The sequence below is a fragment of the Triturus cristatus genome, chromosome 6 (genome assembly GCF_964204655.1).
Source record: "Triturus cristatus chromosome 6, aTriCri1.1, whole genome shotgun sequence".
Lineage (NCBI taxonomy): Eukaryota > Metazoa > Chordata > Amphibia > Caudata > Salamandridae > Triturus > Triturus cristatus.
The window spans coordinates 1,635,517,696-1,635,544,507 of record NC_140589.1 but is presented as its reverse complement, the minus strand read 5'-3'; the positions used below and the strand labels follow the sequence as shown (position 1 = coordinate 1,635,544,507).

The 26,812-nt window shown below is 47.1% G+C and overlaps 1 protein-coding gene across 1 annotated transcript in view; it reads left to right on the top strand.

Moving 5' to 3' along the window:
* The window catches only part of DYNC2LI1 (dynein cytoplasmic 2 light intermediate chain 1), a 330,466-nt gene that overhangs the window by 236,841 nt on the left and 66,813 nt on the right, over window positions 1-26,812 (top strand). The window contains exon 9 of the mRNA XM_085612784.1: window positions 21,058-21,134. Coding sequence (XP_085468910.1) covers window positions 21,058-21,134 — 77 coding nt within the window. The remainder of the gene's footprint in view (window positions 1-21,057; window positions 21,135-26,812) is intronic.

The window sequence follows — 26,812 nt, the reverse complement described above, 5'->3', positions numbered from 1 at the left end:
GTGTCCAGGGGTGGGGTGCCAAAAAAGATAATTTTCAGACTTTTCCGGGTTTCATTTAAGGTGGTTATGTCTGAACCAGGCAAAGACTTTTATTTAACTTTTCCCCGTTAAACTCCTCCCCCTTCTTACATGTGAACAACAACTGAGTGTCGTCGGCGTAAGATATAATCATTGCCTCACCCGCTTCTGCCAGAGTGGCCAGGGGAGCCATGTACAGATTAAAAAGTACTGTGCTCAAGACACGCCGACGTTCAAGGGTGGAATACTGGCTGCAAACGGGGGCGACCAGACCTCTTGGTTTCTATCCTCCAAAAAGGAGGAAAACCACTTCAACACCATGCCACAGAGTCCGCACTCCCGTAATCTCGGTGACTGTGGGGCACGGTGTCGAAAGCCCCAGAGAGGTCTAAAAGAATAAGAACCGCTTTGCCTCCCTTGTCTAGGGTCTCTTTGATAGATTCGGAGACCTCAAGCAACACCGTCTCTGTACTAAGGTTCTGTCTGAAATCAGACTGACTCGGGTGAAGAAGGTTATTAATTTCAACAAAGTTGCTAATCACAGAGTGTACGTATTTCTCTATTGTCTTTGCAAAGAAGGACAGCAAAGAAATGGGTCTGTAATTAGATAATTCCGTGGGGTCAGCCGTAGGTTTTTTTAATAATGGAATTATTTTGGCGCTCTTCCAGTTTACCGGGATCTGACCACTATGAAGAGACACTTTCAAAATGCTATTCACTGTAGGATTCAAAAGACTGCTCAAGGTAATGTAGTGGTGCTTGAAATTACAATTGTTACAGGTTTGTATCACTTTTAAATGCAGTATGTATCATACAATAAATACTTGTAGATTGCTTTTGAGTTACTTTGGATTACTTTGAGTACTGGGGTGGTATGCCTAGATACCACACCTTTGGATCTCTACACACAAGGTAATTAAGACTTTTTATACTTTTCAATTGAGTTCACCTTTCTCCATACATTAGCAGTTCCACACTTGAAACAAATTTAGGCCCAAAATCTTATAACATGGGTTCCTGTGGGACAAAAATGGTTATCGGTTTTGGAGGTAGGTACTCTACTCTCAAGGATGAGCTTTGGGGGTTGGGACAAAAGTTCCTCAAGGTCTAGAAGGGCACTCAAGTTGCACCGCCCGTGGTACTGGGCCGGCCCGGTGCAGAGTGCAGGGGCCCAATGTTAGCCAATGGGGCTAAGGGGGCCTTCGGTTAGGGACTGCTGAAAAGCAGGCCACTCGGTTGTGGGAGCCAAGCTCCTGAGTTAGGGTCAGCACTGCAGGAGCCAACGGCCAGCACAGGAGCTGCACCACCAGCGGCACTCGGGCGGCTTTGTGCAGGGTGCAAAACAGACGTCAGTGACCCTGTGCTTTCCAATGGTGACCTTCAATTTTGGCAAGATGCTGTAGATTCAGACAGGGGACTTCCTGAACGGACTGCCAGCTGCTGAGATAAGTTGGGATCTTGGGGGTTGCCTGAACACTGTCGGTTGGGCCACCCAAGGCCGTGGGGCGTCGGGTGCAGGGGTGCCGTCTGGTATCTGGTTTTTCTACCACCTCCAATCGCAGTTGGGTAGACCATTCAGGTTGAGGCTGCAGGCGTCGTTGGGAGTCTTGAGGGAGGTCGGGGGTCACCAGATCCCAGATCAGGATCTCTGGGGAGACCTCCTTGGGGTGTTGGGCCACCTGAACTTGGGCCGTGGGCGTCGGGTGCAGAGTGGTGCTGAATCACGGAATCCGGATTCTGGAGGAGAGTCTTTGGCTGAGCAAATCCGCAGTGCTCACGGGAGACAGAGTCTGTGGGTAGGTCGCAAGTCAGGTCCTCTGGCACTGGGGGTTTCTGGCTGCTGGACTCACAGGGGTTCTTGTTGTAGGGCTGGGGCCAAGGCAGTTGGTGTCCTTGTCTCCTTCCTGGGTCAGCACAGATCTTCGGTCCTTCTTCTTTCTTCCTTGAATCTGAGGAGACAAGGTTCAGGGTCGCCCTTTAATACTACATTTAGGGGGGTTAATGGTGTGTGCAGGTTGGGACCAATGGGTCCCTTCCTTGGGGTGGGTACACCCCCTATTATGTCACTCTCCAGTGGGAGGGGGCATTATCCTCTTCCTAATTGGCTGAGTCCCCTCATCTTCAAGATGGAGGGGACTGAGATATGGGCTTCACCTTGCCTCCCCCGTCTGAGGAGTGGGGTTGGCAAAGGTGGGCACACTTCTCTTCCTAGCTTGAATTTCCCACCGATTCTCCTGCCCAAAGTGGGGGACAGAACCGGTGGGTGCCATTTGCGGGGGGCAGCAAAAGGCAGGGACAGCGTCCAAAGGCGGCAGGCCTTTGAAGCTTCCCCTTTCATGGACCCAGCCCATCCTAGGGGAGGAGGCATGAAATCTCTGTCCAGGATGGGCTTTGATTCTGAACCAAGAGAGCGGAGGCTCTCTACCCAGGGTCCAGAAACATGTCTGGTGGTGGCAATGGCCAGCAGCATTCAGGAACCACACCAGGGCTGGTCAGTTTTCAGGGGCCATCACTAAGATGCACTCTGAGTGCTTTTTACATTAAACCCCACACTTGCATCAGTGTGGTTTTAATATGCTGAGATGTTTGCTACCAAACTTCCCAGTTTTTAGTAAAGCCAAATGGAGCTGTGGAGTTCGTAATGACCAACTCCCAGACCATATACTCATTATGGCTGTACTACATTTACCATGTCTAAGAATGGACTTGGGCTGTAGTGGTACAGGGCTCATGAATCTGTACCCTTACCTTAGTGCTAGTGCACCCTACTAGAGGGGTGACTTACTTAGGACTTAGGCAGTGGATTGCAGGCATGGCACACAGGGATGTGTGCCATGTTGACTCTTCACTTTTCTCTGCACCAAAACACGCAGCCTGCAGTGGCAATGTGTAGGTGATAACGTGCAGGGCTTCTAAGGGTGGCACAATAGGTGCTGCAGCCCTTAAAGACCTTTCCTGGTCACAGTGCCCATGGTACTCATGTTACCTTTTACAAGGGGCGTACCTGTGGCCAGGCATGTGCCAATTGTGAATACAAAAGTACAGTCTTGGGAAAGAACACAGGCCCCGTAAACCTGGTTTACAGAGACCCAGGGCATATCAAGTCATATCACATAAGATGTCTGGTAAAAAGTGGGGGTAGCCATGCAAAAATGGGCACTTTCCTACAGTGATCCTCCAGTCAGGCTGCACCTTTGGGAGTATCTTCTGTTGCAGCAGCAGGGGAGTGTCCTCCACCTGAACCTGTCCACTCTCCGCCTCCTTGCATGGAGATTGAGCAGCAACAGTTGACAGTTTATGACCTTCCTGCGAAAATCTATGAGGTTATTTTGGCAGCCAGGCATCCTTCCACAAAGTCGGTATACGCCTGCCAATTGCAAACATTTTGTAAATACTGTACAGAATAGTCTGTTGACCCTTTGTCTGACTCTCTATCAGATGTTCTTCTTCTCATTCTCTCCTTGGCCCAGCAGGGCGCTGGTCAGGGCACTTCAAAGGCTACCTTTCAGCCCTGTCTGCTTTCCTTTGGCTGCCTGATCAGCCATCACTTTTTAAGTCTCCTCTTTTACAGAGATTTTTTAAGGGGTTTACCCATCTCTTCCTCTCTTCTCCTTTTATTATGCCCCAATGGGGCCTTAATTTGGTCCTTACCTTTTTGATGTGTGCAATGTTTGAATCTCTGCACAATTGCCCCCTCTGGCTGCCACTATCAAAACAGCATTTTTAGTGGCAATAACTTCTGCCAGAAGGGTGTGTGAACTGCAGGCACTGTCATCTCAGCCTCCTTACCTGACTGTCTTTCCGGATGAAGAAGTGTCCAGCACTAGGGCATCATTCTATGCACCTCCGCATCCTTCGAAGGTAGAGGAGCGTCTCCACCGTCTGCACCCCAAAAAGAGCATTATCGTTCTACCTTGATCGGACTAAAGAGTTCCAGGTGGATGACCAACTCTTCATAGGGTACGGTGGAGCAAAGATGGGGCGAGCAGTTCAGAAGAAGACCATTTCACGCTGGGTCATCCTCTGCATAACAATATGTTACGGCTTGGTGAAGAAACAGCATCCTGGAGGCCTTAGGGCCCATTCGACCAGGGTGAAGGCAATCACCACGGCTCTTCAGCGTGGTGTTCAGGTTAGTGACATCTGCCAAGTGACGTGGTCATCTCTGCCCACATTTGCCAGACACTATTGCCTGGATTCTCAGGTCCGCAGGGAGGGCCTCTTTGGCCGCTCTGTCTTGCAGGATGTCTTAGTCTAAAACGTTTCCACAGTCCCTCCTCCGAGGATGGCATTGCTTAGGTATCTGTTCAAAGATAAGGAATCTGTGCCTAAATGTCTCTATCAGATGGACAAGTTACTTACCTTTAGTAATGCCTTATCTGGTAGAGACATGATCTAGCCACAGATTTCTTACTGACCCACCCATCCTCCATGCACTGCGGATTGGTTTAGTGCAGGGCTGTTTTCCTCACCCAGGCCCTAGTTATTATTTCACACACCACAGTCAGTCCCTTAATGGCTGCGCGCTTCTGGCATGGAAATTTGTGAAAAGTACTGACATCAGCGCGCCAGGGTGGCACCTATATAGATGACGTGGATGTTGCTACGACGACGAACTCGACTCCTACGATATCACGCGGAGTCGACCGATGCCACCTATCGACGCGCAGGGGTACTGCTATCAAAAATCTTCCGGATCCAGCCTGATGCCTGGAAGTTCAAAGGTAAGGAATCTGCGGCTAGATCATGTTTCTACTAGATAAGGTATTATTGGAGGTAAGTAACTTGTCCGTCTGGGCTAGGATGACAGCTGGGCTCTTGTGCATTCACTCTAGACAGTCCTACAAAGAGAGCTGAGGTGTGCCTTGCATATCCTGGTGGGCCATCACCAGGCTGAGTTAGGGTGGTGGGAGGAGTTGTCACTGACACCTGAATAGGGCTGTGCCTGTCCTCACACAAACTGGAAAATCAACCCTTCTGATTGGCTAAGGGTGTTACGTTGAAGTGAGGATTCTGATTGGCTGGCCGTAACATGAAAAGAAATGTTGCAGCAGCCATTACAGGGCTTATGGAATTGGTCTCGCCCTAAAATCTTTTTAAATTACCATATAAGGGGGCAGGGTTGGGGGTACCCTGACCCCCTACACCCACCACGAGCCCCAAAATGAGCAACAACAGAAAGTGAAAGTTGCTGCAATCCCGCTGGAATGCAGAGGGAGTGCCGAACAAGTCTTGAGGGAGTGCAGAGAGAGACTCCCTAGGTATTCATTATGGACTGCGAAAATTAATTGCAAAAACAAAAATAAGCGCGTGATGAGTTGGCTGCTCACAAGGGTTGGGTGCAGGGCCTGGCCACAGGCCAAGCCCTCTGCCCAATCATAGGCTACAAACGGCCATAGAGTGTGTGCAGTTGGTTGACCATGGGGCAGTTGGTGCAGGGCCTGGTAGCAGGCCATGCGCCCAACCACACACCACACATGGCTGAAGGCTGTACGCAGTCGGGATTGGTTGCCCATAGGCAGTTGGTTATGGTAATAAAATCTTACTTTATGTGAAAAAAAAATCATTCAAATAAAACTTAATTAACTACGCTAACTATAAGTCGTGACTCCACCATGCTGTTGTTATGTCTACATCACTCATGACATGTTCAATGTAATCACTGATAACATCTCAAAGGGGCACATGTTCTAGTGAATGTATTAATACATATATATGTATAAATATATTCACAGAAAAAAAACAAAGGTTAAGGCAATGATATATTTAGGTGAATATGTCAGTGGCAACAGTAATGTTTTGAACTAAAAAAAACACACAGAAATTCACCCGTAACCAGAGCTAACTTGCGCATTGCCCTACTTATGACATCACATATTATATTACTGATGGCATGCTCTATGACATTTATGACATCACTTCTGACATTTCAAGTGACATCACTCATGACATCTTCCAAGCTTCTTTAGTACACATTACTCTTTAAACTAGTATGACATTAGAGGCCTGAACATAAGTACAAAATAGCTCAGAATAATATGAAGCATCATTAATGCTATCACATTGCACAATTTCTTAGGTGTAGCAAGCGTGTATTATGTGCAATATTTACCCTATAACATGTACTTCACAGTTAGCCTAGTTCACATTAACAGTAAACAACAGACAGATGACTGCTGCACACTGTTCATTCTGTATACAACTGTTCAGAGAAAAACAAGTGCATCCATATACTCAACTTCTGTTTCCTAACTAATGCCCTAGTAGGGACAACCTTTATCTATGTCAAACTCTTGACAATCACCAACACCACCGTGAATAATGAAGTGGGTACTGTAAACAGTGTTTACTCTATGGAGAGAGTTTACTTTGTACCACACTGTTTGCAGGCAGTGAAACTCTCAAGAGAAATACACCACAGAGTATTAAATAGTATCTACAAAGAAAAGTGTACACTATGCAACACTTATAATACACTATTCGCTTAAAATAACCAAGGTCGGAAAGTTCTAATGATTATACTACCTGCAGCTTTCATACTGTGGTGAAAACGTTACAGATACCTCATCTTCTGAAGCCAAAGAAGGTCATTTACGTAGGTTAGTACCTGGTGCACACAGTCTTCTACGGTAGTAGAAATTGTCATGCTGAGTCAATTGTGTTTAATAACTCAAGGCATTTTACAATACGTAGAATCTTTGCCCTGTTGGAAACTTTTTCTGCAAAATCAAAAAAAGTTGTGTGGAACACACTGGGCACAAGACATCACCTGTCATCTGCATACAGAGTTGTTCTCATCCAGGGGATACTCATCAATAGTCATAATCTGTGAATAATCCCCGCCCACATGCGGGATCCCGGAGCATATAGAAAATACATATATATATCTATATATATATATATATATATATACATCTGTGAAAACATATACATGCAGCCTAAAAGGTTTCCAACATGCGAAAAATGACGAAATTACATAGGTTTGCATTGTAAGAAATATACCCTCCTAACCCATAAGGAAAAGAGGACATGCACTGAAAAATTGTCATACAGCAATCCTTTATTGCCATAAGGAAAACTTGTAATTGCAGGCAGTTGCCTGTAGGCTGCATAGCAGAGCAATAATGAAACAAAGAAACTGACACCTTGCCTTTAAGGCGTCCAAGGGTTAGGGTACCCTGCCTTTAAGACCTGCAAGGAGACCCTCTGCTCCCATCATGCACCACAGGTTAGGTCAGTTCTTTTTGACGGTGCATTGTGTAGAGAAACTTGAGTAGAGGAAGCAATTAATATTGAAGAACTCCAGTAATGCTCGTCCGGGGAGGAGGGAGGGTCACTTATGACTTTGATGAGTATACCCCTGGGTGAGAACTAGGATTACAGGTAAGTAACTAATCCTTCTCATCCAGGGGATACTCATCAATAGTCATAATCTGTAAATAGAGTAGCAAGCCCATACCCACTACCTCGCGGACGAGCAACAGAGTATACAGAACATGAAAAACATTTCATTCAAATTGCAATCATGCAAACAAATTCCTCAAAGAGGCCTGCCCAACCTGGGCATCGGCCTGTGCATTAGAATCTAGACAATAATGGCGTATAAAGGTATGCACCGATTGCCATGTAGCTGCCTTACAGATTTCAGACATTAGAACATTGCGAAGGAGAGCTGTGGTAGAAGCTTTCCCTCTGGTAGAATGTGCTTTAGGTTTGCCTTGTAAAGTCTTGTTAGCTAACTGGTAGGATAAAGCTATACAAGAGACAATCCATCGAGAAATTGATCTTTTTGACGCAGATAGACCGGTATTAGTGGAACCGTAGTTGATAAATAGCAGGTCAGATTTCCTAAGTGTGTGAGCTTTGGCAAGGTAAAACTTCAATACTCTCCGGAGATCTAAAGTGTAAAGATCTCTCAGGGGGAGTAGAAGGTTTAGGAAAGAAGGTGGGTAGAGTAATAACCGGATTGATGTGAAAATCCGTGACCACCTTAGAAAGGAAGCTCGGATGTGTACATAATACCACCCTATTGGCATGAAACACAGTATAAGGCCCCTTACAGCACAGCGTCTGAATCTCGCTCACCCTGCGGGCTGATGTGATGGCTACTAAAAAAGCAGCCTTCCAGGTCAAATGCTGCAAAGATGCCTTATGAATCAGCTTGAAAGGAGCACCCATCAGTTTAGTAAGAACAATGTTAAGTTCCCAAGGTGGAGAAGGGGATCTCACTGGTGGATAAACCTTCATGAGTCCCTCCAGAAAGTCCTTGACCACTGGCATTTGAAAGAATGACCCCTGGTTCGGAGACTTTCTGTATGCCGTAATTGCAGCCAGGTGAACCCTGATGGAGGAATATTGCAGGCCGGACTTAGCCAAGTATAACAAGTAAGGAAGGATCACTTGCTCCTGACCCTTGATCGGATCGTAAGCGTTGTCCTTACACCACAGGTAAAACCTCTTCCACTTGAAAACATAAGATTTCCTGGCGGAGGGCCTCTTTGCTTCCTTGAGAATACTCATACAGTCTGCTGAGAGGCCTAAGTGCCCGTACTGGATGACCTCAGGAGCCATGCTGTCAATCGCAGGGACGAGAGGTTGGGATGAAATACTCCCCCTCCGTTCTTTGTCAGCAGGTCCGGGCGGCAGGGCAGCCTCCGGTGTGGGGCCTCGGACAGCTGTAGAAGATCCAGATACCACCACTGGTAAATGTAAATGTAAATGTACGGGTACAGAGACTTGAGAGCCAGATGAACTGCCCTTAGCTCCAGGAAGTTGATGTGATAACTTCGCTCTGTCTCGGACCAGAGACCTTGTACCTGAAGCTGGCCCATGTGAGCTCCCCAACCCTGCAGTGAGGCATCCGTAACAATAGTCTGGGTCGGAATGACATGGTGAAAAGGGACCACTTGTAGAAGGTGCGACCGTTTCATCCACCATTTGATGGAGTCCCTGGCAGTCTGAGGAAGAGACACACAATCTTCCCAGCGACCTGACCGCTGCGTCCACTGATCTTCGAGGGACTGCTGCAGAGGCCGCATGTGAAGTCTGGCATTGGGAACAATGAAGATGCATGAGGCCATCAATCCCAGCAGCGACAACACCTGCCTGGCTGTAGGATGTGGAGTGCTGAGAAGAGCGCGGCACTTGATCAGCATTGATGACAACCTCTCCTCCGAAGGACACACGCTTGCCCTTGCGGTGTCCAGGAAAGCGCCCAAGTAATGTATCTTCTGTGTCGGATTGAGGACTGACTTCTTGTAGTTGACTTGCAACCCCAGAGAGTGAAGAAGTTGGAGACAGTAGGTGAGATGGCTCTGGAGTAGTGAAGGGGTGGAACTCTTTAGGAGCCAGTCATCTAGGTAGGGATAGACGAAGATTTTCCGCTTGCGGAGGAACACAGCTACCCCAGCCATGCACTTGGAGAACGTTCGGGGGACGGATTTGAGCCCGAACGGAAGTACTCGGTACTGATAGTGCCGTTGAGACACCTGGAACCTGATGAATTTGCAATGCATGCGAAAAATGACGAAATTACATAGGTTTGCATTGTAAGAAATATACCCTCCTAACCCATAAGGAAAAGAGGACATGCACTGAAAAATTGTCATACAGCAATCCTTTATTGCCATAAGGAAAACTTGTAATTGCAGGCAGTTGCCTGTAGGCTGCATAGCAGAGCAATAATGAAACAAAGAAACTGACACCTTGCCTTTAAGGCGTCCAAGGGTTAGGGTACCCTGCCTTTAAGACCTGCAAGGAGACCCTCTGCTCCCATCATGCACCACAGGTTAGGTCAGTTCTTTTTGACGGTGCATTGTGTAGAGAAACTTGAGTAGAGGAAGCAATTAATATTGAAGAACTCCAGTAATGCTCGTCCGGGGAGGAGGGAGGGTCACTTATGACTTTGATGAGTATACCCCTGGGTGAGAACTAGGATTACAGGTAAGTAACTAATCCTTCTCATCCAGGGGATACTCATCAATAGTCATAATCTGTAAATAGAGTAGCAAGCCCATACCCACTACCTCGCGGACGAGCAACAGAGTATACAGAACATGAAAAACATTTCATTCAAATTGCAATCATGCAAACAAATTCCTCAAAGAGGCCTGCCCAACCTGGGCATCGGCCTGTGCATTAGAATCTAGACAATAATGGCGTATAAAGGTATGCACCGATTGCCATGTAGCTGCCTTACAGATTTCAGACATTAGAACATTGCGAAGGAGAGCTGTGGTAGAAGCTTTCCCTCTGGTAGAATGTGCTTTAGGTTTGCCTTGTAAAGTCTTGTTAGCTAACTGGTAGGATAAAGCTATACAAGAGACAATCCATCGAGAAATTGATCTTTTTGACGCAGATAGACCGGTATTAGTGGAACCGTAGTTGATAAATAGCAGGTCAGATTTCCTAAGTGTGTGAGCTTTGGCAAGGTAAAACTTCAATACTCTCCGGAGATCTAAAGTGTAAAGATCTCTCAGGGGGAGTAGAAGGTTTAGGAAAGAAGGTGGGTAGAGTAATAACCGGATTGATGTGAAAATCCGTGACCACCTTAGGAAGGAAGCTCGGATGTGTACATAATACCACCCTATTGGCATGAAACACAGTATAAGGCCCCTTACAGCACAGCGCCTGAATCTCGCTCACCCTGCGGGCTGATGTGATGGCTACTAAAAAAGCAGCCTTCCAGGTCAAATGCTGCAAAGATGCCTTATGAATCAGCTTGAAAGGAGCACCCATCAGTTTAGTAAGAACAATGTTAAGTTCCCAAGGTGGAGAAGGGGATCTCACTGGTGGATAAACCTTCATGAGTCCCTCCAGAAAGTCCTTGACCACTGGCATTTGAAAGAATGACCCCTGGTTCGGAGACTTTCTGTATGCCGTAATTGCAGCCAGGTGAACCCTGATGGAGGAATATTGCAGGCCGGACTTAGCCAAGTATAACAAGTAAGGAAGGATCACTTGCTCCTGACCCTTGATCGGATCGTAAGCGTTGTCCTTACACCACAGGTAAAACCTCTTCCACTTGAAAACATAAGATTTCCTGGCGGAGGGCCTCTTTGCTTCCTTGAGAATACTCATACAGTCTGCTGAGAGGCCTAAGTGCCCGTACTGGATGACCTCAGGAGCCATGCTGTCAATCGCAGGGACGAGAGGTTGGGATGAAATACTCCCCCTCCGTTCTTTGTCAGCAGGTCCGGGCGGCAGGGCAGCCTCCGGTGTGGGGCCTCGGACAGCTGTAGAAGATCCAGATACCACCACTGGTAAATGTAAATGTAAATGTACGGGTACAGAGACTTGAGAGCCAGATGAACTGCCCTTAGCTCCAGGAAGTTGATGTGATAACTTCGCTCTGTCTCGGACCAGAGACCTTGTACCTGAAGCTGGCCCATGTGAGCTCCCCAACCCTGCAGTGAGGCATCCGTAACAATAGTCTGGGTCGGAATGACATGGTGAAAAGGGACCACTTGTAGAAGGTGCGACCGTTTCATCCACCATTTGATGGAGTCCCTGGCAGTCTGAGGAAGAGACACACAATCTTCCCAGCGACCTGACCGCTGCGTCCACTGATCTTCGAGGGACTGCTGCAGAGGCCGCATGTGAAGTCTGGCATTGGGAACAATGAAGATGCATGAGGCCATCAATCCCAGCAGCGACAACACCTGCCTGGCTGTAGGATGTGGAGTGCTGAGAAGAGCGCGGCACTTGATCAGCATTGATGACAACCTCTCCTCCGAAGGACACACGCTTGCCCTTGCGGTGTCCAGGAAAGCGCCCAAGTAATGTATCTTCTGTGTCGGATTGAGGACTGACTTCTTGTAGTTGACTTGCAACCCCAGAGAGTGAAGAAGTTGGAGACAGTAGGTGAGATGGCTCTGGAGTAGTGAAGGGGTGGAACTCTTTAGGAGCCAGTCATCTAGGTAGGGATAGACGAAGATTTTCCGCTTGCGGAGGAACACAGCTACCCCAGCCATGCACTTGGAGAACGTTCGGGGGACGGATTTGAGCCCGAACGGAAGTACTCGGTACTGATAGTGCCGTTGAGACACCTGGAACCTGATGAATTTGCAATGCTTCACTGACACAGGAATGTGAAAGTAGGCGTCCTGCAGGTTGATGGCACACATCCAGTCCCCCTGGTGAAGATGTGGGAATATCTGGTGCAGGGCTAGCATCCAAAATTTCTCTTTCCTTTTAAACTTGTTCAGCAGGCCTAAATCGAGGATAGGTCTGTACTCTTTGGTTACTCCTCGTTTTTGGACCAGCAAATACCGTGAGAATACCCCTTGGTTTCGCTGGAGGAGATGGACCTCTTGTATGGCTCTTTTGGAGAGAAGGGTATACACCTCACCTTGTAACAGTAGCTTGTGTTGTTGTGGAAGGCACTTCAATTGTGGAGGAACTTGCGGGGGAGGAGACTTGAACCTCAGCAAGTAGCCATGCTGCACAATATTCAGCACCCATTTGTCTCTTGTTATGGTTTCCCACTCTTGTAGATGAAAACAATACTCCCTCCTACCGGAGTGGCGAACGGGCGCAGAGGAAGCAATGCTTCACTGCTTTGGAGGCTGCTTGGAGGAGGACTGCTGTTGTTTATTGTTCCCCCTTCCTCTGCTAGGACGCCTCTGCTGGAATTGTGACCTCTGCTGGTTTTGAGAGGACCATTGAGGGGTTTGAACCCTCTGCTGGAAGGGCCGCTTGTCATATTGACTGAAGCGTTTACGAAACTCCTTCCGCTTTTCTAGTCCAACTGCTTTGACCATGTCCAGCTCGGTCTTCATCTTCGTCATCTCCAAATCTGCGTGAGAGCCGAATAGGGGGGAGCCGTTGAAAGTTAGGTTGAAAATCCTCTTGTGGGCGTCAGGTTTAAGACCTGTGAGGCGCAGCCATGCTGAACGCCGCGAGCAGATGCTGTGTTCATAGCCATGCGCGGTGAGGTCTGAGGCGTCTGCAGCAGCGCTGATGACCTGGTTTGCTACCAAACCACCCTCCTGCAGGATCTCTTGGAAGTCCTGTCGATCTTCTTTGGGAAGCTTGTCAGTAAACCTAGCCAGGGAATCCCAAAGAGACCTGTTGTAACGCCCTAGGAGGGCTAATGCACTTGCTACCTTCATATTCGATGCAGACGTACTACACATCTTCCTGCCACATGAGTCTATTTGCTTACTGTCCTTTTCTGGAGGGACTGAAGCTGATGAGGCTGTGGAGTGCGCTTTCCCGGCGACTGCCACAATGACTGAATCCACCGGAGGATCAGACCTAAGGAACAAGGGATCTTGGTCTGGTGCCTTGTACTTTTTTGCGATCCTAGACGGAACTGATCCCACTGTGGCAGGGGTGAGGAATGTGGCCATAGCTGGTTCTAAAAAACCTGGCACCAGAGGCCTGGGAGCCGTACGATGGTGCAATGTCTCAAAAATGACTGATGTGGGGATCACAAGAGTATACAAACTGATATTCAGTTTCGTAGCTCCTCTGCCAAGTACGTCAGTGAAAGTCCCAATGTCATCTATGGGAGACACCCTTGAAGGTGGCGTAGAAGAAAGGGTTGGTGAGTAGTCCCGAACAGAAGACCTAGTGGAAGAAGACCAGATGGATGATCTTCGGCATCTTCTCTTATGTGCAGGTTCGTGGCGCGGGCTGTGACGACCCCGTGGCCGTGACCGGCGATTGGAATGCGACCTGGGTCCTTTGGTATGAGACTTTGAAGGCTTCTCAGGAATGCCTCTCTCAGGGTCTTTTGTGGTCCTCAAGGGTGAGTATGTCTGTGAGAAGTCCGAGCCCGGACTTCTGCGGACGCCTCCCACTCTGGAGTCCATCAGCCACCGTGGCGACAGACCGAAAGCCTCCTGTTCGCCAGCCCTAGGAGATCTCTCTGGTGGTATCTGTACAATTTTCAGCCCTGGGGATGATGAATGACGTCGACCGGGACCTCGACGTCGATTTGCGCCGAGCCTCCTCCGAGGCCGCTGCAGTGTTGTCCCTCGACGTCGAACGCCTCGACAAGGTTTGCGCCACCTTCGTCGTCGATCTGTGCGGCAATATGCTGTAAGAACGCCATCCTGTCCTCGACGTTGGTCTCGACGTCGACCGCCCGCGGTGATGGGGGGACCTCGACCTCACATGGCGCCTTCCTGATGTCGATCTCCTCGACGTCGAATGCATTGACGTCGACAATCTGTCCACTCGCGGCAGGGTCTTCGCCGGCGAGTCTCTCAACGCCGACCCTCTCGAGGGTGGCGGAGAATGCCTCACTGTCGCTGGAAGCCTCAACGTCGACTGGGCGTTAACAGGTCTCTCTGGACCCACAGCCTTCGAGCCCGAAGTGCTGTGCCCCGACTTACTGGCATGCGGCGGAGGGTCTTGACGTCTAGACGATGACTTGTCCCTCAACACTGAAGAGTGCCTCGGCCTCTTCGACGGCGAACCTGCTTCTTTCTGGAATCAGGGGAGGTGGAACGACACCGTTTTCGATGTTGCTTGCTGGAAGAGGAGTCTCTGATGTCTCCATGGCCACCACCATGATGGCTTCTATCCCTCTCCAGCTGGGCATGAAGCTTCATGCGTTCTCTGTCACGAAGAGTCCTTTTAGAAAACTTCTGGCAATGATAACACTGGTCAGGGTTGTGTGAAGAAGGAAGACACACAATACACACTGAGTGTGGGTCTGACAGTGCCATTTTCTTGCCACAGGAAGGACATTTCTGAAATAAAGCAGGCATTATGACTGGAAAACAATTAATAAAAGTCAGAAAACCAGTAGAATATACTTCAAGAAATGTCGAATTTTCAAAGAAAAAATCGAATTTAACCAAATTCAGTCAAAAACTGAAGAGCTCAAACCCCTAGGATCCTCACAGAAGGAGCAGGAAAAAAGAACTGACCTAACTGTCACCTGTGGTGCATGATGGGAGCAGAGGGTCCCCTTGCAGGTCTTAAAGGCAGGGTACCCTAACCCTTGGAAGCCTTAAAGGCAAGGTGTCAGTTTCTTTGTTTCATTATTGCTCTGCTATGCAGCCTACAGGCAACTGCCTGCAATTACAAGTTTTCCTTATGGCAATAAAGGATTGCTGTATGACAACTTTTCAGTGCATGTCCTCTTTTCCTTATGGGTTAGGAGGGTATATTTCTTACAATGCAAACCTATGTAATTTCAGCATTTTTGCCATGTTGGAAACATTTTAGGCTGCATGTATATGTTTTCACATATGTATATATATGTATAGATATATATATGTATTTTCTATATGCTCCGGGATCCCGCACGTGGACGGGGATTATTCACAGATTATGACTTTGATGAGTATACTCCTGGATGAGAACTAGGATTACAGGTAAGTAACTAATCCTTCTTCAATACAACGGTTTGTAATGTGTTCATTGCTTCTTCACACCTATGAAGCATTAGCAGCACATCTCTTTTGTAAAAACGTACACCCATTAGCTGTGCACAGGCAGTACAAAATTAGGTAGAGAAGAAATATGATAGTTACCCACCATTTATATAAACTTTCAATTAAACTAGCACACTCATTGGATGATGTCATCAAGGAAGCTAGGACCTGTGGCCTACCCACCAGCTCCTATAAATAGAAAGGGATAGTAATAGCCAAAGAATAGGCTGTAGAGAGTAGGGGATGTCTCCAAGGTCAAAGTGAGTGTGTAGAGTGAGGAGAGGATACTCCTTGTTGTAATATTTGGTGCCCTCACACACCCTTGCGGATGTTTAGCATCATCATTGGGCACAATTGCTCCTCGTGGGGGTGGCGCTGCAGTCCCTCACGGGCCCTTGGTTAGGGGCTCTCTGTTGGAGTTCTTTTAGGAGTTGCCGCATTTGTGAGTGTGGGTAGGGGTGTGCTAGTGAGTGCAGGTAATAAAATTGAGACAGGGTCCAAAAATAATTTAATTGGGAGGTCCCTGGTTCAAATTAAAATCTTGGCGGGGATGGAGATGCACGGTAGTGCTATAATGAGAGGGGAAACTTAACCAAATAATGTCCCACTTCTCTCAACCCGTGTAGTGTAATAACAAAAGTGCTGTAAGAAGGTTAGGTCAACATGTTTCGTGCTTTTTGATGGTCCCTATTGGATCCAGGAGCGCTTCGTCAGGACCAAGAGAAGGAAATATCAAGGACGGGTTCGGGAAGAGACAGCCCGTAATCCCATCCGTTACCTAGGTCTGGTACGCTTGACAATTCGTGTTCAGAATCCGTTATTATACGAAATTCATATTCACAGCCTAAGAGGAGACATAACAAAAAGAGGGGGGGGGGGGGGTATAAAAAACAGGGGTGGGAGGGAGAAAAAAACAAGTAGTGATATATCAAGACTATTGATATAACTCAGACACTTGTGCACAGTCAGTGCTATGGTGCCCAGTGCATGAAACCCACCGAGGAAATAATGCAGTGGTCATGCTAATTAAGAGGCCGGGATACTGCCCAGCGTAAACGGACACAAGGTCCGAGAATATAAGTGCGACACACGGGGTAATGGTAACACATTGGAATTCAACAATAATATGGTGCTGAATAGGTACAGGTGTGTAGTGATCTCTTAAAAATGTCTGAGACGATGCTGCGGAGCCTGAGCATCATAATAAGGGATCAGTCCGGTAACAAAAACATGGTCTCCGCTGAGGGTAGCGGGGAGAGTGGCTCAAATCTCACGAAGCGGTGCACAAACCGGTCATATACAGTGACTATGGAGTAGACTCCGGTGAGATAACTGGCACTAGCTGCTAAGTACATGAGTGGTGGAGCAGGCAGAGAGGTATGAAGAGAAATGTACACTCTAGAAAAAACATGAAGCGCGGGAGCAAGCCTACCCCCTCTGGTTCGGTGGTGGGCTCCGTCAGCGTAAGCCGCGTTGTAAGGCTGAAAATAGTAAAAAGTAGAAAATGTTCGAGGTAAGAAAGCAGAAACTATACCTGAACGAAGGTCACTGCTGGTGCGTCCCGAGTGGCAGGTGCTAGTACTTACATAGTTTTGTCGCCTTACGTAGCAGGGAGACCTACCCGTGCGGTTGTTCAGCCGGTAACGCCAAAGTACATTAACCAATGGGTTATGTAGTGTTTCCGGGTAGGACCGCGTCCACGGGAGATGACGTCCATGCGGTCGCGGCCGCGAGGCGGGGTGCACGTAGGAGGCTTGCCAGGGGCTCGGCTAGTGACTGCAGCGGCCATCTTAGAAAGGTGTAAAACGTGTGTGTCTGCTAAGGCGCGGTAAGAGACGGAACGGTCCCGTTCCTTAATACTCATACCACTGTGCTGGCATACGATGATGTGGCATGTCCCCGCATGTGGTTATAAAATGGACTAGCAGGTCAAAATACGTAATGTATTGACTCGGGATATGGTTACTTGGTTACGAGGTAGTTTAAAAAAAGGGTTATTTATGCTCGGTCTGCAAAGAACGAGAAGAAAACAACTAAGCCCTCATAAGGGGGAAGATCCTCGACGTGCTACGTCATAAAACACAAGTCATGTAATGTACCCGTAGGGATCCTGTGTGTGTGGAAAAATTAATGACGAAAAAGATTCCGCCATGTTGTCTTGGTGTCTATAGCCTTGGTATATGAGAAGGCTGCTCTTCTAGTTATGTGGGGGAACTATTTCCACATCATATCGTGAGTGTCACAATCATAGGCCGATGACTCTATAGATAGCAATAAACGTATAAATAGTAGTTACCCATGACTGATGGTGCAGCAGTAGACATACAACATCGTGTCAATGGGAACAAGCCAGATTACCTATCATAGAGCCTAGGTCTTGGTTTTGTACTAGTTGAGTTGTTGGTGTCCTAGATACTTAGATTATTGTGATCGTGCTGATGGTGATCATGCTTAATCTCGGACCAGAAGATGACAACAAAGAACCCCCTCGACTCGGAAAGTCACTGCAGAAGATATTGCGCTCCAATAATTCAGCAATGCATTTACCTCCATCAAGGATTTCAGATCGTTTTTCAACGTGCAATTTTAAAGAAAACACACTGTCCATCAGCCTGGAAAAAAGCTGGAGCTCTATTACATGCTTCTAACTGGAAGATGCAGGGCCAAATGAACGGAGCTTGTAGGTGATTTGGCGCCTTTGCATACTCAGCAGCAATTAAAAGGGATAACCGTGGATTGTACTTTTTTTTAAAGGAGAGGGTAACCACGTGGCTCCCTCATTAGGCCCTGGAAAACCCATTCCCCGGGTCTTCTTTTTAAAATAGGGCAGGAGGGCTATGTGGCATCTCTCCCTAAGCTTTATTAGGCCCTGGGGACCGCATCCCCAGGGCTGTTTTTATTTTATTTTTTAAATGGGAGGGGGGCCCTCATGACCCCGTCTCCCAGGATCCAATTCACTATTTAAAGGTGGGTCTCCCAGTGCCCACCCAGGGCACCCACCGTGCACAAAGTTGGGGGCTGCTGGGTGAGCCCTAGGTCCCTAGCCTGCTTCCCGCATGCTGCGGGAGCCGGCATTTCTCCTGGCCAGAGTTTGCAGCTATTTATGCGAGAGAGATATCTTGATCTGTTTTCCTGCCCGCATCAGTGTGGGCAGGGAAATAGATCTCATGTCTGCTCCCAGCTGGCGGGAGCATTTCTAAAGCTCTTGCCTGCTGGTAGCAGACTTTGTGGTTGCTCCCGTTTGGCAGGTGTGTCAAAAATGCTCCTGCCAGGCAGGACCAAACCTTAGGTTTCCTACCGCAGCCTTATGGGCAGGGAGACCACTGTGTCCTGGGAATGGGCTCCCTGGGACTCAGTATGTAAGCCAGCCACAGGAGATGGGGTCCCCCGGGTCATTAATGGCTCAGGAAGGGGGGGGCACTTTTTTTTGTTTTTGTTTTTAAGTAGTGGCCCTGAGGGATGGTGTCACCAAGGCCTTTTAAAGGCTTGGGGGGAAGACCTGCGGGCCCCCTACCAATTTTAGCAAGTTATGGCCCCAGGGTTCGGCTCCTCTTGAGCCTATAATAGCTCATGGAGGAGGATATGTGCCCCCCCTTCCCTTTAATTAAATAAATGTTCCTCCGGAAATGGGGTACCCGGGCCTCTTAAGGCTCAGGGAGGGCCCTTTGGTGCACATTTTGGCCCGGGGGTGGGCACCCACGGGCCTGTAATGGCTTAGGAGGGGGGCCACATATCCCCTTCACCTTATATATACCATGTGGCCCAAGATGCAATTTTTTTTGTTTACGATCCCGCAGAATTCCCATGGTATCGAAGAAAAAATTGCTGACATTTTGTTTAAATTTTTACTTGGGGGGGGTGGGGTGAGGTCATCTGGGTTCTCCCTATGGTGTCAGGGTACTCTATTTCCTGTCCCTGTATATCTCTTTTTTCCCCCAAACTTGAGATTAGGGGACATAGGGCCAAATGTACTAACGTATTTTGCGGACACAAATGGGTTTTAGACCCGTTTGCGACCGCAAAAAACATGTGACCCATTTACTAATCCTATTTTGCGAGTCGCAAATCAATTTGTGAATCGCAATATAGGATTAGCGACTCGCTATTGGGAAGGGGCTTTCCAAGGGCGTCCCTTCCTAATAGCGACTCCTGAAGTTATGTATGACTGTTTTGTGACCGCAATTGCGGTCACAAAACAGTAGCAGTTTACCACCTTTACAGAAGGGTAGTAAACCACTCGTAAACGGGAAGGGGTCCCCAGGGGACCCCTTCCCCTTTGTGAGTGGCTCTAAAAATATTTTTTAAGGGCCGGCAGTGGTCCTAAGGACCTCTGCCGGCCCTTAAAAAATGAAGCTGAAAAGATTAATTTTTTTAATGCATCCTGTTTTCCTTTGAGGAAAACGGAATGCATTTAAAAAAAACTGATTTCTTTAAAAGCAGTCCCAGCAGTCTAACATCCCTGGGAGTGCAAGCCATCCCCACTGGGGTCGCAATCTGCGACAGCCTCATTAATGTGCATGAGGCATGCAATTTGCGAACCCATTGGGATTCGCAAACAGTGTCTCAGACACTGTTGTGCATCCCAATTTGCGAGTCGCATATGTGACGCAATTTTCGAGTTGCAAATTGGTGAGTCGTACATCTGGCCCTAAGTCCCCTAGTTCGGTAATGGCTGCCAGCAACATTTTTCTGATTATGCTAGCAGCCAATCATAGCACTCGCTCCTGCAGCAGCGAATTGACTAAAGGGAAATAAAGCTCCCTGGGCCAATCAGAACGCTCTATTTTTGAATTGGTGCTCCCGCAAGAGTCTCTTGAGCCTCTCAGCGACCAAACTGTCCAGATATACAAATATTTTTTAACCTTAATTTCTCAAAACCAGCTGAACAGATTTAGAGTAAATCACAAAAAGCACAATCTGTGGACCAAGTTCTAGCTTCCTGCCAAAATTGATGTAATTCCGCTCAATAGTTTTTGCGGTAGCACTTCTTAAAGAAGTCTATAGAAAATGCATGAGGATTTTGCATTTTAGGACCCTGAGTTTTTTCTAAAGCAATTAGCAACACAAAAACGCTTTTCCTATAGAGCAGCTGACCTAACTATAAATACCCAGTGGCTACGGCCACTGGGTTATATGCAGTGCTTAATTTGAGGCAGTGGTTTCCGGTGCTCCGCACTGTCACTTAATTCTTAGCACTGGTGCTTGTGACAGTCTGCCACATGATGGCTCTGTCTTCCAAATTTGGGTATGAGTGCAACAACCGCTGTTTATTCATTTAATATACATTAACACTCACTAATATGTGCCACCCAAGCCATGCTTATAGCTTTGGGGATCTTGAATAGTATGAATTGTCACACTTGTAGGAGTATGATGGTTAGTAGTTGTGTTGGTCCTGTAATCCGCAGCGCTGACAGGAGCAATGGATGGTGCAAGCTGTCATTTCCTCCTGACGAGGGCCCTTGCGACTATTGGTTTGCAAATTTACCACTGGGGGGGGGGGATGTGTATATCTATATAAATATATTATTATTATTTACACACATGTAGGTGTGGAATACATTTTCAAAGGATGAACATAGTATATACACTCATGATCATGCGATGTTTCTGAATGTTTTGTACGTATGTATCTTGTTTCTTTTAGTTTACAAGCAAATCTGAACCTCACATGGCGAAAACACGTGCTCTTATTAATCATTTGGCATTCGGACTCGAGAGAAGGTAAGTGTAGCTTGTATTGCCACTAATTTTGTAAACTACCCTATTTTGGCTGTTTGTTATTTAAAACTTATTGCTGGTCAACAGTGATTAATGGTTGAAAAAATCATTAAATATTTTCTCCTCATCACTTTAGAACTCTTCTATTGGAAAAATATTTAACATTAGATTATTTTAGGACATCCAGGATAAGCTTAACAAAGATGAGATGGATGTGTTTCCCTTTGACCCTCACATGCTCAGGAACATTAGGTCTGTGGTGCAAACTAATTGTGTTGAATATTTTGGGATACTCCTTCCCACAGATTTTTAGAGCTGCTCTGGTTCAGTAGAGGCATAGTTCATAAACTATGTTAAGAATTGTTCATTGATTATTTACATTTCTGTTGATCTTGGTAAAATGATTAAATGAGTAAGAGCTTTTACCTACTGCATTTAATGTACTGTTAGGCGCTTAACAGTACTAATCGAATTAAGTTTTGTGGAAAAAAATAAAAAGATACATAAAATTCTATAGTTTGTTCTCTTGCTGCAAACACACAGCTGTTGTCATTATTATGATTATGATTATCATTATTATGATTATTATTCTTATTGTTACCATTATTATTATTATTAATATTATTATTATTATGACTAATAATAATAACAACTTTTCTATAAAATAAGAGAGCTTTTAAAATCTTTTTTAAAATCCTTGACTGGATGACTGAGGATAACAAGATCAAAAGCTTTTCTGGAACAAACAGAAAAGGAATGTCAGTTGTTATTGCGGGAAGAACTGATAGGGGAACATTGGTGTAGTTAAAGATAATACCATTTCAGATCAAAGTAACTTCATTAATAGCTACACCTCCTTTGGTTTCTGGAGACCAGGGAGAAATAAAGCCAACAGGTATTGGAATGCTACATGATATTAGACCTTAAAGCTACAAAGAAGATGACACTGGGTGATACATCCGAGTGTCAAGCTATTGACATGCTATAATGTTTGAATAGATGTTAAAGGCATGACCATATAAATTAAACATATAGTACAAAATGTAAACAGTTCAGGAATCCCAGTATTAAAAAATTTTATCTCTAAAAAGTATTTGCCTATGCTTAGTATCTTTAACTGTACAATAGAAAAAGTATGCGTACCCCTTCAAGACTCCGAGTACCCTGACCAATGTCCTATAAGCGGCTGAGCAGTATATGGCGATTCATTAGAACAAATGGGCACCGTGCTCTACTATCTAAAACAAGGGATTAAATCCAAATGGTCGCACACTGCTGACCTACCTGCGTGTTACCCCAAAGAACTGTGGTCCCTGTAGTCAGCGTCGGCGGATACACCTATGCTCGTGTCGTGAGTGCAAGTGTGAATAGCGTTAGCCATCCCTGGACACGTGTTTCGAGGTGGTTGCCTCTCGTCAGCAGGGAGTAGGAAAGAGTGTAGGGTTGCAATGTAAGCTGCTAAAATCATTATCAGGTAAAGTACCTCTCGTAGCAACGCAGGTGCGTAACCTGAGTCCGTCGACTCCCCGGCTCGAAGAGCCACTAAATAATTAAATCCAAATGGTCGCACACTGCTGACCTACCTGCGTGTTACCCCAAAGAACTGTGGTCCCTGTAGTCAGCGTCGGCGGATACACCTATGCTCGTGTCGTGAGTGCAAGTGTGAATAGCGTTAGCCATCCCTGGACACGTGTTTCGAGGTAGTTGCCTCTCGTCAGCAGGGAGTAGGAAAGAGTGTAGGGTTGCAATGTAAGCTGCTAAAATCATTATCAGGTAAAGTACCTCTCGTAGCAACGCAGGTGCGTAACCTGAGTCCGTCGACTCCCCGGCTCGAAGAGCCACTAAATAATTAAATCCAAATGGTCGCACACTGCTGACCTACCTGCGTGTTACCCCAAAGAACTGTGGTCCCTGTAGTCAGCGTCGGCGGATACACCTATGCTCGTGTCGTGAGTGCAAGTGTGAATAGCGTTAGCCATCCCTGGACACGTGTTTCGAGGTAGTTGCCTCTCGTCAGCAGGGAGTAGGAAAGAGTGTAGGGTTGCAATGTAAGCTGCTAAAATCATTATCAGGTAAAGTACCTCTCGTAGCAACGCAGGTGCGTAACCTGAGTCCGTCGACTCCCCGGCTCGAAGAGCCACTAAATAATTAAATCCAAATGGTCGCACACTGCTGACCTACCTGCGTGTTACCCTAAAGAACTGTGGTCCCTGTAGTCAGCGTCGGCGGATACACCTATGCTCGTGTCGTGAGTGCAAGTGTGAATAGCGTTAGCCATCCCTGGACACGTGTTTCGAGGTAGTTGCCTCTCGTCAGCAGGGAGTAGGAAAGAGTGTAGGGTTGCAATGTAAGCTGCTAAAATCATTATCAGGTAAAGTACCTCTCGTAGCAACGCAGGTGCGTAACCTGAGTCCGTCGACTCCCCGGCTCGAAGAGCCACTAAATAATTAAATCCAAATGGTCGCACGCTGCTGACCTACCTGCGTGTTACCCCAAAGAACTGTGGTCCCTGTAGTCAGCGTCGGCGGATACACCTATGCTCGTGTCGTGAGTGCAAGTGTGAATAGCCCTAGCCATCCCTGGACACGTGTTTCGAGGTAGTTGCCTCTCGTCAGCAGGGAGTAGGAAAGAGTGTAGGGTTGCAATGTAAGCTCCTTGGGGCAACATGCTGGTGTGACGAGCAGTGTGCGGCCAACTGGATTTGTTATATAAAGGCTCCCTTGAGCCATTTGGGCTGACGAGCTCTGGACCAGCACCTGCGCGCCATGAGAGGTACTCTACCTGTTTTTACGTTATTGGCAGTCCACGCGGCACCCCTTTACACTTACCTACTCCCTGCTGACGAGAGGCAACTACCTCGAAACACGTGTCCAGGGATGGCTAATGCGACACATACCTTTTTTCAACACTGTGGCATAGGCGTACTCGCCGTCGCCACTACATCTACCAGAGTTCCTTGGGGCAACATGCTGGTGTGACGAGCAGTGTGCGGCCAACTGGATTTGTTATATAAAGGCTCCCTTGAGCCATTTGGGCTGACGAGCTCTGGACCAGCACCTGCGCGCCATGAGAGGTACTCTACCTGTTTTTACGTTATTGGCAGTCCACGCGGCACCCCTTTACACTTACCTACTCCCTGCTGACGAGAGGCAACTACCTCGAAACACGTGTCCAGGGATGGCTAATGCGACACATACTTTTTTTCAACACTGTGGCATAGGCGTACTCGCCGTCGCCACTACATCTACCAGAGTTCCTTGGGGCAACATGCTGGTGTGACGAGCAGTGTGCGGTCAACTGGATTTGTTATATAAAGGCTCCCTTGAGCCATTTGGGCTGACGAGCTCTGGACCAGCACCTGCGCGCCATGAGAGGTACTCTACCTGTTTTTATGTTATTGGCAGTCCACGCGGCACCCCTTTACACTTACCTACTCCCTGCTGACGAGAGGCAACTACCTCGAAACACGTGTCCAGGGATGGCTAATGCGACACATACTTTTTTTCAACACTGTGGCATAGGCGTACTCGCCGTCGCCACTACATCTACCAGAGTTCCTTGGGGCAACATGCTGGTGTGACGAGCAGTGTGCGGCCAACTGGATTTGTTATATAAAGGCTCCCTTGAGCCATTTGGGCTGACGAGCTCTGGACCAGCACCTGCGCGCCATGAGAGGTACTCTACCTGTTTTTACGTTATTGGCAGTCCACGCGGCACCCCTTTACACTTACCTACTCCCTGCTGACGAGAGGCAACTACCTCGAAACACGTGTCCAGGGATGGCTAATGCGACACATACTTTTTTTCAACACTGTGGCATAGGCGTACTCGCCGTCGCCACTACATCTACCAGAGTTCCTTGGGGCAACATGCTGGTGTGACGAGCAGTGTGCGGCCAACTGGATTTGTTATATAAAGGCTCCCTTGAGCCATTTGGGCTGACGAGCTCTGGACCAGCACCTGCGCGCCATGAGAGGTACTCTACCTGTTTTTACGTTATTGGCAGTCCACGCGGCACCCCTTTACACTTACCTACTCCCTGCTGACGAGAGGCAACTACCTCGAAACACGTGTCCAGGGATGGCTAATGCGACACATACTTTTTTTCAACACTGTGGCATAGGCGTACTCGCCGTCGCCACTACATCTACCAGAGTTCCTTGGGGCAACATGCTGGTGTGATGAGCAGTGTGCGGCCAACTGGATTTGTTATATAAAGGCTCCCTTGAGCCATTTGGGCTGACGAGCTCTGGACCAGAACCTGCGCGCCATGAGAGGTACTCTACCTGTTTTTACGTTATTGGCAGTTCACGCGGCACCCCTTTACACTTACCTACTCCCTGCTGACGAGAGGCAACTACCTCGAAACACGTGTCCAGGGATGGCTAATGCGACACATACTTTTTTTCAACACTGTGGCATAGGCGTACTCGCCGTCGCCACTACATCTACCAGAGTTCCTTGGGGCAACATGCTGGTGTGACGAGCAGTGTGCGGCCAACTGGATTTGTTATATAAAGGCTCCCTTGAGCCATTTGAGCTGACGAGCTCTGGACCAGCACCTGCGCGCCATGAGAGGTACTCTACCTGTTTTTACGTTATTGGCAGTCCACGCGGCACCCCTTTACACTTACCTACTCCCTGCTGACGAGAGGCAACTACCTCGAAACACGTGTCCAGGGATGGCTAATGCGACACATACTTTTTTTCAACACTGTGACATAGGCGTACTCGCCGTCGCCACTACATCTACCAGAGTTCCTTGGGGCAACATGCTGGTGTGACGAGCAGTGTGCGGCCAACTGGATTTGTTATCTAAAACAAGGGCTTGGATACCATTTTATATTTAAAAAATTATCTGATCAAGTAGGTTTGTTTAGTTTTGAAAATACCTTTATGTATTGGGTATTACAATTTCTATAGGAACATTTGTCCTTATGTGCTCACGTTTGTAGCCATTTGGCTTCACTTTGGCCTGCTGCTTGTTTATGTTGTTTCAACTTTATTGCATAACATGCAGGAGCATGTGCTTGAATCTATTATTTCCCAGTTAAAACAAAGATTATCAATAATGCAGATATGAATGAAGAAAAGGGCCACCATTCTAGTAATTTCAAGAAGTTAAAATGGGTGTGAAAAATTAATTTAAGAATGGGGATGGACAGGGAATTTCAGGCAGCATTGTCTCGTTTGGAAATACCCTCAGCTGGAATAGTGGTTTATCATTATCACTTATCCGGTCCAGTAGTAAGTATCATTAAAATAGTCTTCATTGACGCAGTAGGTATATTTTTGGGAAAATAAAACATGATGTACGAAAATTTTTTGCAGCATTGCAACACTTCCAAGCTTTATAGTAATTTTAAATCCCAGTAAAGTCAACATTGGCATTACCTAGAATGATTATTATACCCTAAAAACAGACCACATAAGGGAAATAAAGAAACAATTGCCAAGGGTCTTCTTTCTTTCTGGGGATGAAAAGTCACTGTCTAAGTAATGGTTTCATTAAAAGATGTTTGTTCCTACAGCTGAAAATATTCATTATTGGGAGGTGGTGTAAGTCTAAAGGATAAAGTGCAAGGGAAAACATGACAATCGCTGCTAAAAGTGAAAAAGACAATTTATAATATCTTCAGATGTTGGAGAGAGCCAGAATTCAATTATAAAACTGCAACTCA